The sequence below is a fragment of the Xenopus tropicalis genome, chromosome 6, assembly GCF_000004195.4.
Source record: "Xenopus tropicalis strain Nigerian chromosome 6, UCB_Xtro_10.0, whole genome shotgun sequence".
Classification (NCBI taxonomy): Eukaryota; Metazoa; Chordata; class Amphibia; order Anura; family Pipidae; genus Xenopus; species Xenopus tropicalis.
The window spans coordinates 18,983,969-18,998,599 of NC_030682.2; the positions used below are offsets into that span (position 1 = coordinate 18,983,969).

Below are 14,631 nucleotides of genomic sequence, written 5' to 3' on the forward strand. Positions count from 1 at the left end.
GAGAAGAGGAAACTTCTGTGATGTTTCTTCTTAGAAATGACCAGAGGAAAGTCAGATGACTCTTCTCTGGTCTTCTTCATTTTCTACGTCAACAACATCACAAGACGTTCCTTTTGTCACTAAATGAATTTTCACCTGACTGTAGGCGGTCAGCCAAAATGAACAGCAGGTGGTGCTGTTTATTCATTACATTAGCAGAGCAAAAAAAAAAAACAGCTAATATCTTAAGAACTAATAAAAAAAATGACAACTGCATAAATGCTTAGACTCTTCAATCCTACACGATACTCTCACCCATCACATCTGCGAAAGGCTTCACAAAGCAAAATGTGCATCATGAACAATCCATAAAGTAAGTTACCTGGGGGCTGAGGCAGATATGCTCCTATTAACTTTGCGCGTTTCTTTTCATAGCCTTTCTGCGTGATGTCACCTGTCAAAAACAAGAAAGAGAATACATGAGAATGAGATATTTCACCATTTACACACATTACTGTGCAGCAATTGTCCATTGGGTGGTCCAGTGGGTCTCCCAAAAGACAGCCGCCCATTTCAGCAGCAAATACAGACTTATTATGTGTGCACCTATTTCTGCTCCCACTGTCACTTTTGTTGATGAGACCCAAGAGCTTCTGATTGAATATTATATTACTACTTAGTTGGACTGGAGCTTTTGGGCTCAACAAAGAAATGTAAATGACCCTTCCTGAACAAAGTCTACGTGTAATGGCTTTTAGTGTTGGAAATAAGGAAGGGCTGATGGGAATTGCCTTGACTGGGGCCCACTAGGACCAGGAGAGCCCCTGGTACTCTGGTAGGGACGTCCGACCTATTAAAACTGCATTTTAGGTCATTACTTAATAGATGTATTTTCTTGCTAAAGTCAGGAGCCTCGGTTTCCTTTCAGACTCTTTTAGCGTGTTCTAATAATAGTACGGTTTCATTTTTTGCTGAGCAACATAGCATTGCAATACAGTAATAAATGAATCACATTTTGCAGTTAGTCTGATCTCCTCTATCCTTAACCTTGTTTTAACATATACCTTGCTAGTGGTGTATACCACCTTGCCAGTGGTGGTCAGATTTTTCCAGTTTAAGTCCCCCTTGAAGATTCCAGTTCTTGTCAGAGATATGATTAGAGATATAAGAAAACAGTCCAATAATATCTAGGCCATCGGATAAGTTAGGCTCCAAGTCTCACCCTAACTGACCTCCAAGGTGGTCTTTCAGGTGTCTCTAAGAAAACAAATAGTCATTCTCCCCAGATTTCCCTTAAATGTCCTTCAAACTGAACCCAATGCCAATGCTCAAAGCCCACCACAGTGGCCAGCCTCACAGTTTTGGAACTTTATTCTATATGCAAACTGATGAACAGTACAAGTGACAATACTCCAAGGATATAGTAACATTAAAGAAAGGCTTGACATAAAGAACCATTGTACTCTGTGCAGCATGGTCTATACATGTCCTGCCCCTTAGGCATTTGCCAGAATATATCAATTCCTAGGCTGGGCCTGTGTGCCAGTATTAACTGTATTTATTTTTTATTTTACTATTTTGGCTGCTATTATTGGTGCTTTCCCTCTTTGTCTGGCTGATGTTACTGATTGTTCATGGGGCCAACCACTGTGGCCTCATAATCCCTCTTCCCTTATACACACCCACTGCGGCCCCATAATCTCTCTTCCCTTATACACACCCACTGCGGCCTCATAATCCCTCTTCCCTTATACACACCCACTGCGGCCCCATAATCCCTCTTCCCTTATACACACCCACTGCGGCCCCATAATCTCTCTTCCCTTATACACACCCACTGCGGCCTCATAATCCCTCTTCCCTTATACACACCCACTGCGGCCCCATAATCCATCTTCCCTTATACACACCCACTGCGGCCCCATAATCCCTCTTCCCTTATACACAACCGATGTATGTTTAATGTTACTGTCGCTTTACCATGCATTTTATCATTTATAAACAGGCAGTGCAAAGTAACTACAAAGTATTTCAATAAATCAATAACTAATAGCTGTTCCTAACAAAAATGTATATACTGTATTAAAGCCCACATCATAAACACTGCTAACTGCTGTATGATTATTTATAGCCTAGGAAATCAATTGAATTTGTGCATACTTACAGTTACTTTTATTAAATAATGCTCTACGGACAAGGAAACCCAAATATACCCCATCCTGAAGCATAAAAATAACTAATATTAGATTGTTTCCCTGAAATCTATAACAGGGCTGCCTGTATTAAATTCCTTGAGGCAGCCCACCAAAATAGGCATTATATGGAGAATAAAAATAGGAGGTGATTCCGGAAATCCCAATTTAAGCTGCTAATGTATTTTAAGGTCACAGAAAGGAAACTGCATATTTTATTTATATTTAGCTCAGCTTAGGAGCTCTATGTGAATTTAAAACAGAAATAAAGGTAAAGTCAACTGACTAAATGAGAGTCACAGTCATACAAGGGAATCCCTTTGTTTAAACACAAAAAGGCTTGAAACAGTCGCTCTGCTTTATGCTCTGTGTCCTCGTATAAAGCCTTGGGCCAGAATAATTCCCGCATTCCATAATGCACCAATGAGATACTAGGGGCCACGTGGCACAACATGAGACAAACTAGAAAATCTACTCACATTAATTTAAAACCCAATTTAGGCAACTGAGGGAACTAAATTTTAGAAGCTTAACTGCACATGTAGGTTGTATTCTCTCTCTATATATAATGCAATATAATGCCGGCACTCACATCTATTAGGAGCACTGTGTCTGGGTGCAGCCCACATAACAACAGAGGCCGATGTATTGGAGGAAATCTCCACTCACTGGTCTATTCCTGGCCATTTGATGAATTCATATTTTTGACTAGGATAAGACCTGTGCAGATTTCCTTCAGCACATTGGCATCTGGGGGTTTGGGGCATTCGAGGACAAGGGTTGACGCTCCTTCTCAATATCTCCATGCATCCATTTGAATGGGAGCTCTTTTGTGTTTCCTTAGCTAACATATTCTCCATATCCCTTAACAGAGAGGTTTTCTGAAATCTCCACTTCAAACCCCCCTTTGAGATCCATCATTTAGTCAGGGACCCCCCTTGAGTCACATAAGGATATATTTATATATTAAATGTCCCTGGATTATTAATTTACAACAGTTGAAGGAATATCTAGGGTAAATAGCGATTGGTTACTCGCAATCTTAGCCTAACTGATCTTCAAATTTGGCTCAAAGAGAGAAAAATAGGCATTTTCCTCAAATTTTACCCTAAGTGGCCTTCAGGCTGGGCCACACAAGCAGCTTCTCTGTAACACCCCCAACGTGGGTCAGTACCATAATTTGGGGATCTCGGCCTTACCAGAACAGAAACATCTAAAAGTAATTGGCAGAGGGCCTTTACTACTGTTGCCTATGGAAACAAGACCTGTTTTTCTTTACCTGACTCATCAAGTTGTTGGTCCAAAATCTTCCAATATGTATATAATAAACAAGCTATTTATTTACACCCCACTACGACACATAACATCTTAAGCCTTCACTATTAAGTCTTTCCATTAATCCAGATCTTTAAACAGAAATAAAAATCGAAGTGCATTGATGCCTCTAAACTCCTGTCTCCCTCTAATATATATCTAATATACACACGCATATATACTACAAGCCATATATATATGGTTTAATATAGAATATATTTGCTACATTTCTGAGGACGTGATAACTTTAATAACTGGATAAGGTCAATGGAAGCTGCAGTTAAACAATGACTAGACTGCAGAAGGCTGCCATTCCCTCCCGTAGAACTGCACTAGACCTAACATTCCGAGTGCTTAAGCCAGCAAATCAATAAGGAATCCATCCAGGCTTTATTCATTACATTACAGCTCTCCATCCAGCTTTCCCATCAGTCCACTATTAATAATTCAGGTCTCCAGCGTCCGAAAGGCCCATTTATGCCTTATAAAACATGTATGCCTACGTCACAAGAGGAGATGAAAAAGTCAAACTGTTGAAGCTTGTAGAACACACTGAGAACAGAGGGAAACAATTTCCAGGCTATTCCAAATCTTTAAGCCTTAGCAAGGCGTCCATGGTCAATGCAATGAATAGAGTTAGCAGCCTAAATATTAGGGTGAAGCCCTGCAATCAAAATACTGAGCTGAAAGATATGGGTGACTAAATGAGAATTTTAGAAACAAACAACCTAAAAGATCACAGTAGATTGTGTTTCATTTTAATGGCAGGTTAGGGGTCACAGGAGAGTTCATGTGGTCATAGGGGCTAATGCAATAAAAGGTGCCACAGCAGCCAATCAGCGGGCAGCATTTACCAGTTAAAAGCAGATCTCTGATTTGTTACTATGGGTAACAAGAAGTAAGTAAACCTTGTCCTTCTCTTTACCCCAAAAGAGATATTACAAAAGATGAAAGAATTTGAAAAGATCAAGTGAGCTGTCTTGTAAAGGTGGCCATACACGGCCCGTGTAGGGGCAGGAATGAGGGGCATGCCCGACCGATATCTGGCCTGAAATTGGCCAGATATCGATCGGCCAGGTTAGAAAATTCAGTCGGATCGGGGACCGCATCAACAAACCACTGCCCCAAGACCAAACGATCGAATTAGCCTACATTTTCCCTGATATCGCCCACCTGTAGGTGGGGATATCAGGAGAAGATCCGCTCGCTTGGTGACCTCACCAAGGGACTGATCTTCATGTGTATGGCCACCTTAAGTCCTTAATTATAAGGCACTGATAATCCTGGTTCTTCATGGTATGTGAATTTCAACTACAAACTACAACTATCTAATACCGAAAGTACCATCTCAAACAGTTCATGGCCACAATGAGCTTGGGGTACATCCAAGCTTATAGGCTCGTAGGACCACTTTGGACTGGTCACTATCCCCAGTGACATCAAACTTTGCCTTGAAATGCTAGGCCATGCCCCATCTATTGCAAGTTGACAATAAAACACAAGGCAATGGGAGTCACTGACAAGGTTGTGGGCGGTAAGCCTGAAACAAAGGCTAGAAATGCAAGCTGAGCCGAAACACCTTTAAAGAAGCAAGAGACAACAAAATAAGTTGGTAATAATTCAATATTAATCTGGCAACATTTTAATATGATAAATACGAAGATAAAGTTGAAACATTAAGGAACGAGCCGTTATGACCTCACTGCATTGAAGCCACATTAGATATAAATAACCAAGTGTTAAGAAATTCAGCAACCCTGAGTTCTATCCAGCTTCTAATGCCATTTGAGGCAATCGTGCAACTAGTCCCTCCTAGTGTTCATAGTAAGGTTGGTTGACCCAAGACATGGGCCCTACGTGTATAAGTTGTCTGTGCTTTCCTGCACATTTAACCACCATAGTTATTAACATCGCAACAACAGAATGTGAAGAGAAACATTTCACACATGAGGGATTCTACACATCCCTCTTTAAGAAACGTGATGATTAGCAAAGGTGCTACGAGCAACAGCCATAACTAAACAGCAAGTTTCCAGTGTTAAATGAATGGCAAATGGAAAAACATACATCAAACTTATTTACATCAAGCTCCAACTGAACTTTCCATTAGGGATGTCCTTCCACCGTTCAACTACAGAAGGGCTCCCCAACCTTTTTTACCCATGAGCCAAATTTAAATTTAAAAAAATCTGGAGAGCAATACAATGCAAAAAGGGAGCCAATTATAGGCTGTGATTAGGTATTGGTAGCCCCTGTGTGGTTTGGTAGCCTACAGGAGGCTCTGTTTAGCAACTAAAGCTTGCCTCCAAGCCAGAAATTCAAAAATTAGCCCCCTGGGAGTAACATCCAAGGGACGGGTGAGCAACACATTGTTCACGAGCCATTGGTTGGGGATCACGTACCTACAGCATGCAGTAAAAGATAACTATACCATCCTCATTGGCATTGCAACTGGGTCCTACACATATACAAGCCCCAAACACACTAGTTCTAGTCCATTCACAGCCCACTCACCTTTAATGAGTAACATAGTAACATAAGTTAGGTTGAAAAAAGACATACGTCCATCACGTTCAACCATAATGCCTATATATAACCTGCCTAACTGCTAGTTGATCCAGAGGAAGGCAAAAAACCCCATCTGAAGCCTCTAATTTGCCGCAGAGGGGGAAAAACTCCTTTCTGATTCCAAGATGGCAATCGGACCCGTCCCTGGATCAACTTCTACTAAGAGCTATCTCCCATAACCCTCTATTCCCACACTTGCTAAACAACCATCCAACCCCTTCTTGAATCTATCAAATCTGAAACAAATACATAAATAAATATAAAACCCAAAAAGCAACTTTCCAAATTCGCTAATTCCAAAAATTCTATGATTTTGGTTGGTTTTACAATCCCATTTAATTCTACATATCCTGTGTATGAATAAATTTCTGACTTTACCGTATACAGAAAAACATGATGGATACAGAAACGGCACGCGTGAGCTTCTGAACTTCATCATGTTATGTACTGTACATCCAGTCGAGGGTGGCGTGACTTCAAACGAAAGAAGCTCTGAGTGTCAAAGAGTGTCGACGAGACGAGGGCTAATCCATTAAGCCGTGCAGGAGATAATACACTTGCAAGGAGTGCATAGATCGAACATAATACAGCCAGCATTAAGTTCCATAGTGCAGGTATCCATCAGACTGTGATCAGAATTTTTTCCCCCCTTATGGCTGGTCATAACTAAGAACTGGTACAAGACTTGCTAGAACAAATAAGGTGGATTACATCGTGATGGAAAGTTACATCATAAGGCAAGCAGATGAATTCTAACCTCACTATTGATTCTGTTCTGCTATGAATTTCTCGTTCCAGTATTTGCTGAAAGTAAAAAAAATAAATAATAACATTAACTATTTAATCTCAGGGTCTTTCTTTAGCCAGAAAGTGAATGCTCTCTATATTAATAGTAGAGCTACTCAATATAAAAAGATAGATCTTTATGATGGAGATGTGGTAAAGTCATATCAGGACCCATTTACCAGTTAGGGTTGCAGCCTTCTTACCGGCCAGGGTGGGTGGGGGTCTGTGATGTTGGGGCAGGGTTGTGAAGTGGGTGCAGGCGGGGCATGATTCATGGGAAAATTGGGAGCAAGGCTGGTTAGAAAGGGAGCTGGGAGAAGTTATAGAAGGTGGGACACAAGTTTATCAGCCTGTCTGGAGCCCTCAGACAGGCCAACCCAACCAATATCTGGCCTACAGTCAGGCAGATGTTGATTGGGCAGGTTTAAAAATGTTGATGTTGTCCTCGTCCCCACATCTGGTATCCCATCAATGTTATAAAAAAAAATTTAACGATCGGACCAATCCAATATCGCCTACATGGCAGCAATTAGATTGCCAGTAAATCTGTAATACTGGCCCTGGCTTGTATTTCACTTGCCCAGTTTATGGCCATTAAAGCAGAGGTTACATTATTTGTTATAATACACATATTTCACTGAACCCTGTGAAGCAAATTACATCACCAATTATCATTCTTATCATTAAGCACAACTTAAAAGGATTTATAAAGATTTATAGGGATATATATTACAGGTAACTCTCGGCTCTTATTTCATATTAAGCACCTAATATACGGGTATACTATACCGAAGCTCTCCAATGTATTCATTCAGAAAGATTTTTCCATTTCAGTTCAGGTACTGGCTTTCATAAATAACCAGAAAGGGGCTGATGCTAAACCAACTGACACCAAAATAATGGACCATTGATCCTTTTATATTTTGTTTTAGGAGAAATTTGTAATGTAGTAGGAGAAAAACCAAGACAAAAAGGGGAAAAAAGAAATGAATAATCAATATATCTTTTGTTGGAGGGACCACACGCAGAGAGATATAGTTATATAGCCACTCTCTGCATATGGCCCATCCAAGTAGTGATATCTAGATCCTGGTCTTCTCTATTTTCTAGCTTAGTTTTGGATTTATCCTATCTCTCCTACATGAATGAGGGAAGTAGAAAGACCATCCTGTAACCTGGTCTTGCTGGGGTCTACTTTGGACACTTGTGTTGGCATAAGGAGACCGAGGAGACAAGTTCCTCGAAGAGGCTAAACAAATGATTAATGCCAGTCGGCCAGTCACACGAATGGAAAATATTATTCAGGACATGGGCTTTGCCAAATAATTTACTGCTCTGTAGCAAACCATGGAATGTCTGGCTCCTTCCAGGAAACCAAACTCTCAGAGAAAGTTATTGAAATTGAACAGAAAGGCCCTGCCATAAAATACGAGCAGGTTGTTATTTTTAATTGCAAGTAATATTTATTGAGGAGGAAAAGGAAGTGATAAAGACATTGAAAAGAGTATTTCCTGTGGTCAACTCAACATTCTTGTGGCAAATGTATTTAGTAGGATTTAGATAAATCATCAAGGTTAAGGCTATCCCGAGCAATTTCTGGAATGTTTTGGGACAAGTTATACCATTATTTGCATGGATTCTTAGCATATACCCACTATTTCCCACTGCTAATATTTTCTCAGTTCCAATTGCCCTTTCTAGTTTGTGGTGAGCAGATGTCAAACTTTGAGAGAATCAGTCTCTATGGCTTTAGGTTGTGCACTTGGCTAGTAAGGAAATACAAAGTCTTAAGCATAAGATTCTAGGGGGGTTATGTAATAAAAGGCACTAAGTTTGCCCAGGAGCAGAAACCCATAGCAAACAATTGCTATTGGTTACTGATACCGGGCAAACTTAGGGCCTTTTATTACATATGGGGGTAAGAGCTTCCAAAAGGACAGGTCATGGGCATGGCAAGGACAAGGGCAAGGACAGTAGTAGGTTGGCAGTCATAGAACAGAAACATCAGGCTGCTCACTTAGCCACAGTCAGAGGGAAAAGGTCTGGAAGAGGGTCAGGGATCAATACTAGAAATCAAACCACAAGCAGCAGGCAAGAATAAAGATAGGAGTAACCATTGTACAATTTATCATAATAATTGAGGACGACAGAGGCATTTTTCCATAAAAAAACATTTTTTGGATAAGATTGTATATACGGTAGCCAAAGAAAATGAGCGCAGCAGCTTCAGCTATTTTCGATTTCAAATGTAGTCCCATTTTCTGGTTCACATGGACCGCAAGTATAATCCAATATATCATCCTATAATTTATACAGTGCTAAAACATTTATGCAGCCACACAAGTCCCTGCATCAGTGGAGCTTACAATCTAAGGTCGCTATGAAAGAGACAATCTCACCAAGAGCCAATTAATCTGCCTGTATGTTTTTGAGTGTAGGAGAAATATGGAGCACCCACAAGTAACACAGGGAGAACATAAAAGGTCTTTGCTGATATTACCATGTTTGAATTCAACACAGGGCCCCCAGTGCTGCAAGACACACACACTAATCACTATACCAGTGTGAAACCTTGGCTGGTGTCATAGGGGGAGATTTGTCACCCGTGGTTAAATCTCAGCCACCACGGTTGAGAAATCTCCCTTGAATGCCTTGCCGCCAGTGATAAAGTGAATTGCCAGTGGCAAAACATATTCATTTTCTGCAGTCGCCCAAAGTTTCCTGCTCAGGGAAAGGCTGCATTGATACCTCCAAAGGCCTCAGCGCTGGCACAAGTCACAGTAACTCTAGTGGTGGCGATTAGTTGCCACAACTTGATTTTAAAAATTGCAGCTACTAATCTTCCTCTCTGTCTTTGCCCTTATGGTCTGGTTATTTTCCTGTTTCTGGAAACCTATATAGACACAATGGAATAAAGTCACCAAGCTAACTTCGCATTTCCCATACCTTCCACTATTTAAATATTAAAAAGCATGACAATTTAGACAATAACCCTGACCCAACCCAGACCACTGGGAAGCATTTACTGCTTTTAGTGATCAATTTGGTGTAAAGTAAAGTTCAATTGCGGAAAACTACAACTGTGGGAATACAAAAAGTAAAAAATATGGAATATACTGTACACATTAGAATGTTCAGTGCATTATAAAGACATACTGGGCCAATGCCAAGATTTCTCTTCTCTGCAAATCTGGGTCAATACCAAAGGCCAAAAGATAATGATCAGGGAGAAACAAGTCAGAGGGAAAAAAGACTAGTTATGTATGCACCATGCTCTGCACCATGAAGGCTCATTGCCGTGACTCCGGCTTCAGAAAGAATGGCTGATCTGCAGCAGAATGTGTGTAGGTACGGCCATTACACAGCCAATTGTTTCATCGTTGTGAGTTTTTGGGTTTGCAAAAAAACAATCCATTACTTTACGCACGTAACAGATTTGTACAGTATGTGTAACTTGTTGAAAGAACAATTTAGTCTGGCAGCATAAAAATCTTTTGGGTCACTGAGAAGACCCAAACAATTTTAGGAAAACCATGAAAATGAATGAGATTGTATCCAGACTAGAAGATAGATCCAATAACAACCAAAACACTTCATTAAGATCTTAAATAGGGAGAAACCTGGACAATCACAGGAGAAATGAGCAGGAAAGCATGCCTGGAACGGTTATTTGTTGTATAATGAAAGGGCACGTTAACTTTATTACAAAACTGCATAGACTTATCAACTGGGTAAGTGGAGCATCCCTAGAATCCATTTGGAAACTTTTTTAAGTTGGTACAGGGTCAATTTCGACATTTTTTTCATAATGATATCATAAATGGTCAGGAATGTTCTAGATCTGGTTCCTACCTATTTTAAGTGTTGAGTTGGTTTTGACACAGTAGGAAGGAACTGGGCTGCTTCTCCTCCCTAGCCAATACATAGGGGCTGATTCTTCAAAGAATTTGAATCCCGAAATGGGTGAAATTCGGATTAGATACGATAATTTCTGATGATCGGAAATGTCACGAAAATGCTTACGAAAAAATCGCATTAGTCACGATAATATCATATTGGTGATCCGAAAGTCTCCCATAGGGCTCAATGGCACTCTGCAGCTCCAACCCGGCCCAAGGAAAGTCTCCCATAGGGCTCAATGGCACTCTGCAGCTCCAACCTGGCCCAAGGAAAGTCTCCCATAGGGCTCAATGGCACTCTGCAGCTCCAACCTGGCCCAAGGAAAGTCTCCCATAGGGCTCAATGGCACTCTGCAGCTCCAACCCGGCCCAAGGAAAGTCTCCCATAGGGCTCAATGGCACTCTGCAGCTCTAACCCGGCCCAAGGAAAGCCTCCCATAGGGCTCAATGGCACTCTGCAGCTCCAACCTGGCCCAAGGAAAGTCTCCCATAGGGCTCAATGGCACTCTGCAGCTCTAACCCGGCCCAAGGAAAGTCTCCCATAGGGCTCAATGGCACTCTGCAGCTCTAACCCGGCCCAAGGAAAGTCTCCCATAGGGCTCAATGGCACTCTGCAGCTCTAACCCGGCCCAAGGAAAGTCTCCTATAGGGCTCAATGGCACTCTGCAGCTCCAACCTGGCCCAAGGAAAGTCTCCCATAGGGCTCAATGGCACTCTGCAGCTCCAACCTGGCCCAAGGAAAGTCTCCCATAGGGCTCAATGGCACTCTGCAGCTCCAACCCGGCCCAAGGAAAGTCTCCCATAGGGCTCAATGGCACTCTGCAGCTCCAACCCGGCCCAAGGAAAGTCTCCCATAGGGCTCAATGGCACTCTGCAGCTCCAACCCGGCCCAAGGAAAGTCTCCCATAGGGCTCAATGGCACTCTGCAGCTCTAACCCGGCCCAAGGAAAGTCTCCCATAGGGCTCAATGGCACTCTGCAGCTCCAACCCGGCCCAAGGAAAGTCTCCCATAGGGCTCAATGGCACTCTGCAGCTCCAACCCGGCCCAAGGAAAGTCTCCCATAGGGCTCAATGGCACTCTGCAGCTCCAACCCGACCCAAGGAAAGTCTCCCATAGGGCTCAATGGCACTCTGCAGCTCTAACCCGGCCCAAGGAAAGTCTCCTATAGGGCTCAATGGCACTCTGCAGCTCCAACTCGGCCCAAGGAAAGTCTCCCATAGGGCTCAATGGCACTCTGCAGCTCCAACTCGGCCCAAGGAAAGTCTCCCATAGGGCTCAATGGCACTCTGCAGCTCCAACCCGGCCCAAGGAAAGCCTCCCATAGGGCTCAATGGCACTCTGCAGCTCCAACCCGGCCCAAGGAAAGTCTCCCATAGGGCTCAATGGCACTCTGCAGCTCCAACCCGGCCCAAGGAAAGTCTCCCATAGGGCTCAATGGCACTCTGCAGCTCCAACCTGGCCCAAGGAAAGCCTCCCATAGGGCTCAATGGCACTCTGCAGCTCCAACCCGGCCCAAGGAAAGCCTCCCATAGGGCTCAATGGCACTCTGCAGCTCCAACCCGGCCCAAGGAAAGTCTCCCATAGGGCTCAATGGCACTCTGCAGCTCCAACCCGGCCCAAGGAAAGTCTCCCATAGGGCTCAATGGCACTCTGCAGCTCCAACCCGGCCCAAGGAAAGCCTCCCATAGGGCTCAATGGCACTCTGCAGCTCCAACCCGGCCCAAGGAAAGTCACCCATAGGGCTCAATGGCACTCTCCAGCTCCAACCCGGCCCAAGGAAAGTCACCCATAGGGCTCAATGGCACTCTGCAGCTCCAACCTGGCCCAAGGAAAGTCACGATACCAAAGCTTGAATGAATCCGAAACTGTCATACTTGGCGCAACAAATAAGATTTTGTCCCACAAATTGTTGCGCTTTTTGTCGCAAAGTACAAAAAAGTTGTGCAAAAAATACGCACAGTACGAAAACTTTAAAAAATATGATTTTTTTTTGTATTCGGAAGCTATCGTACTTTGATTAGTGAGCCCCAAAGAGTGTCATTTATGACTGCAAAGTGAATGTTTTTTTAACCATTATAGCAGATTTTTCCCTATAATTCCAGCAGAGTTGCAACAGCCGCCCATGCATCAAAAGGGACACAACTGCACTTGTATTTTGCTGCAAATTGTGTAAAGCAGTTGTGATACATCTGGAACATGCTTTCAAAATGGTGTTTGTATCTGATTCACTGGGCCCAAGTCTTCTGCGCCCCTGCTGTGGGAACCCTGAAGTTACCCCCAGGTCCAGGATGGAATTAGCTTCAGGGTTCCCCAAAAGAACTGAATACACTGTTATTTTCACTCATTTTACGGAATTCTAGTCTCATAGTTACCTATGAAGCTACTGATAAGCTCAACAGAAGGCAGCCAGGGACCTGGCCAGCAGACTATGAACAAAGCCTGTTACTGTTGATGGTCTCTTCCATTTATGCCAATTTGATTGTAAACAAGTGAAAGATACTAGGATCACTTTTAATTTCTAACACCAGTTGTCTATGATGGAAAATAAACTGGACAGGCAACCCTGGGTGACCCTGCAGAACATCAACACTGAGCTTATCGGCAGCATGACAAGCCACACTGACCTGCTGAGTGTCACTTGGAAGATCCAGGCCATGTTTCCTAATGAGCCACTTCAGGAAGGTCAGCTGATTAAAGAAAACAAGTTCATTGTGACCTTGGGGAAATCAAGTCCCTGTGTCACCAATGTCCAGAACAGCAGGCAGTGAGCAGGACAGATAAGTGACGGACAGTGGCTATAAAGCCTGCCCAGCTGGGCTACAATGTACAGTGCATACCAACAAAGACTGCGTCTAAAAACACTCCAAGTCCACTGCTATTAAATGATGTGTTTAGATAAACAGCCAATGGTTCAGCAGTAGTTTGATACCTCCATACACAATGTTCTTGCACTCTAATGATATCGCTGTGATTAAAGCAGCAATGGATTAAAAAAAAAAAATCTCAGCTGAAACGTTCCTTTGTTTCTTATTTTTAGATTTCCCCCAGGATACAATTTAGTTTACAGATGACTCAAGTCCAGTGTCAGCCGCTCAGCAGTAGGGATTAGAGGGAGCCATGTTTGGGAGGCTCATTATGACTCACTTTGTTATTCCCCCTTAACAATCCGGGCATCCCAGGCTGCCCCAGGACAATGGTGCAATAGTCTTCTCCGTGCATGTCTAGGAGAAATTAAAAACCCACCCAGACTTAAAGAGATAAAGCAATATGGGAAAGTGTTAAGGGAACAGTAATAATGGGGAAACTCTTCCTGAAGATGGAATATAGGGGGTAGAACCCTGCACAAGTCCAGTTGGGCTATCCCTATCCCTGCTACTCGACCCTACCCGCACTACCCAAACCTTTAACCTGACCCTGGGCCCCACGCAGACCAGGAGTGATGGAAGTAATGGCACTATGGAGGCAAATCAACCAGGTCAGGGTGAAAAATTACTTTTAACTTCGGGAGGTGGGGGGAATGTGAACCTGCAACTGGCCCAAGTATCCAGGCAGGGTAACCACGGACTACCTACATGTACAGGGAATCGGAGTCTTTCCTGGCCACTTTGCAGGTACCCGCTTGTACCAAACCCGGTGCAGGACTCTAACATGGGGTTCACTTTATGATTCCTCATCAAGTACCCTAAATAAGAAATTCTTTGTTTAAAATTTGTTCTCAGTTATATAAATATGTGTTCTGCAATTTTTTGGCCACAGAAGGCATGGCTTCATTACTGAGTCCATCTGAGATTTTATATACACTAGCCGTGTAACCAATGTGACAGCTCCAAGTTATGTGAACACGTACAAATACACAGGCAGGGTATGCTTCTCCTTACTAATGTCGGGTTGA

General features: G+C 42.9%; 1 protein-coding gene across 9 annotated transcripts in view; it reads right to left on the bottom strand.

Annotated features, from left to right (window-relative positions):
• Positions 1-14,631, bottom strand: part of dip2c (disco interacting protein 2 homolog C) — a 248,391-nt gene that overhangs the window by 100,461 nt on the left and 133,299 nt on the right. For all 9 annotated transcript variants that reach the window (XM_012964918.3, XM_031903460.1, XM_031903459.1 and 6 more), the window contains 1 exon segment: positions 362-433. In XM_012964918.3, coding sequence (XP_012820372.1) covers positions 362-433 — 72 coding nt within the window.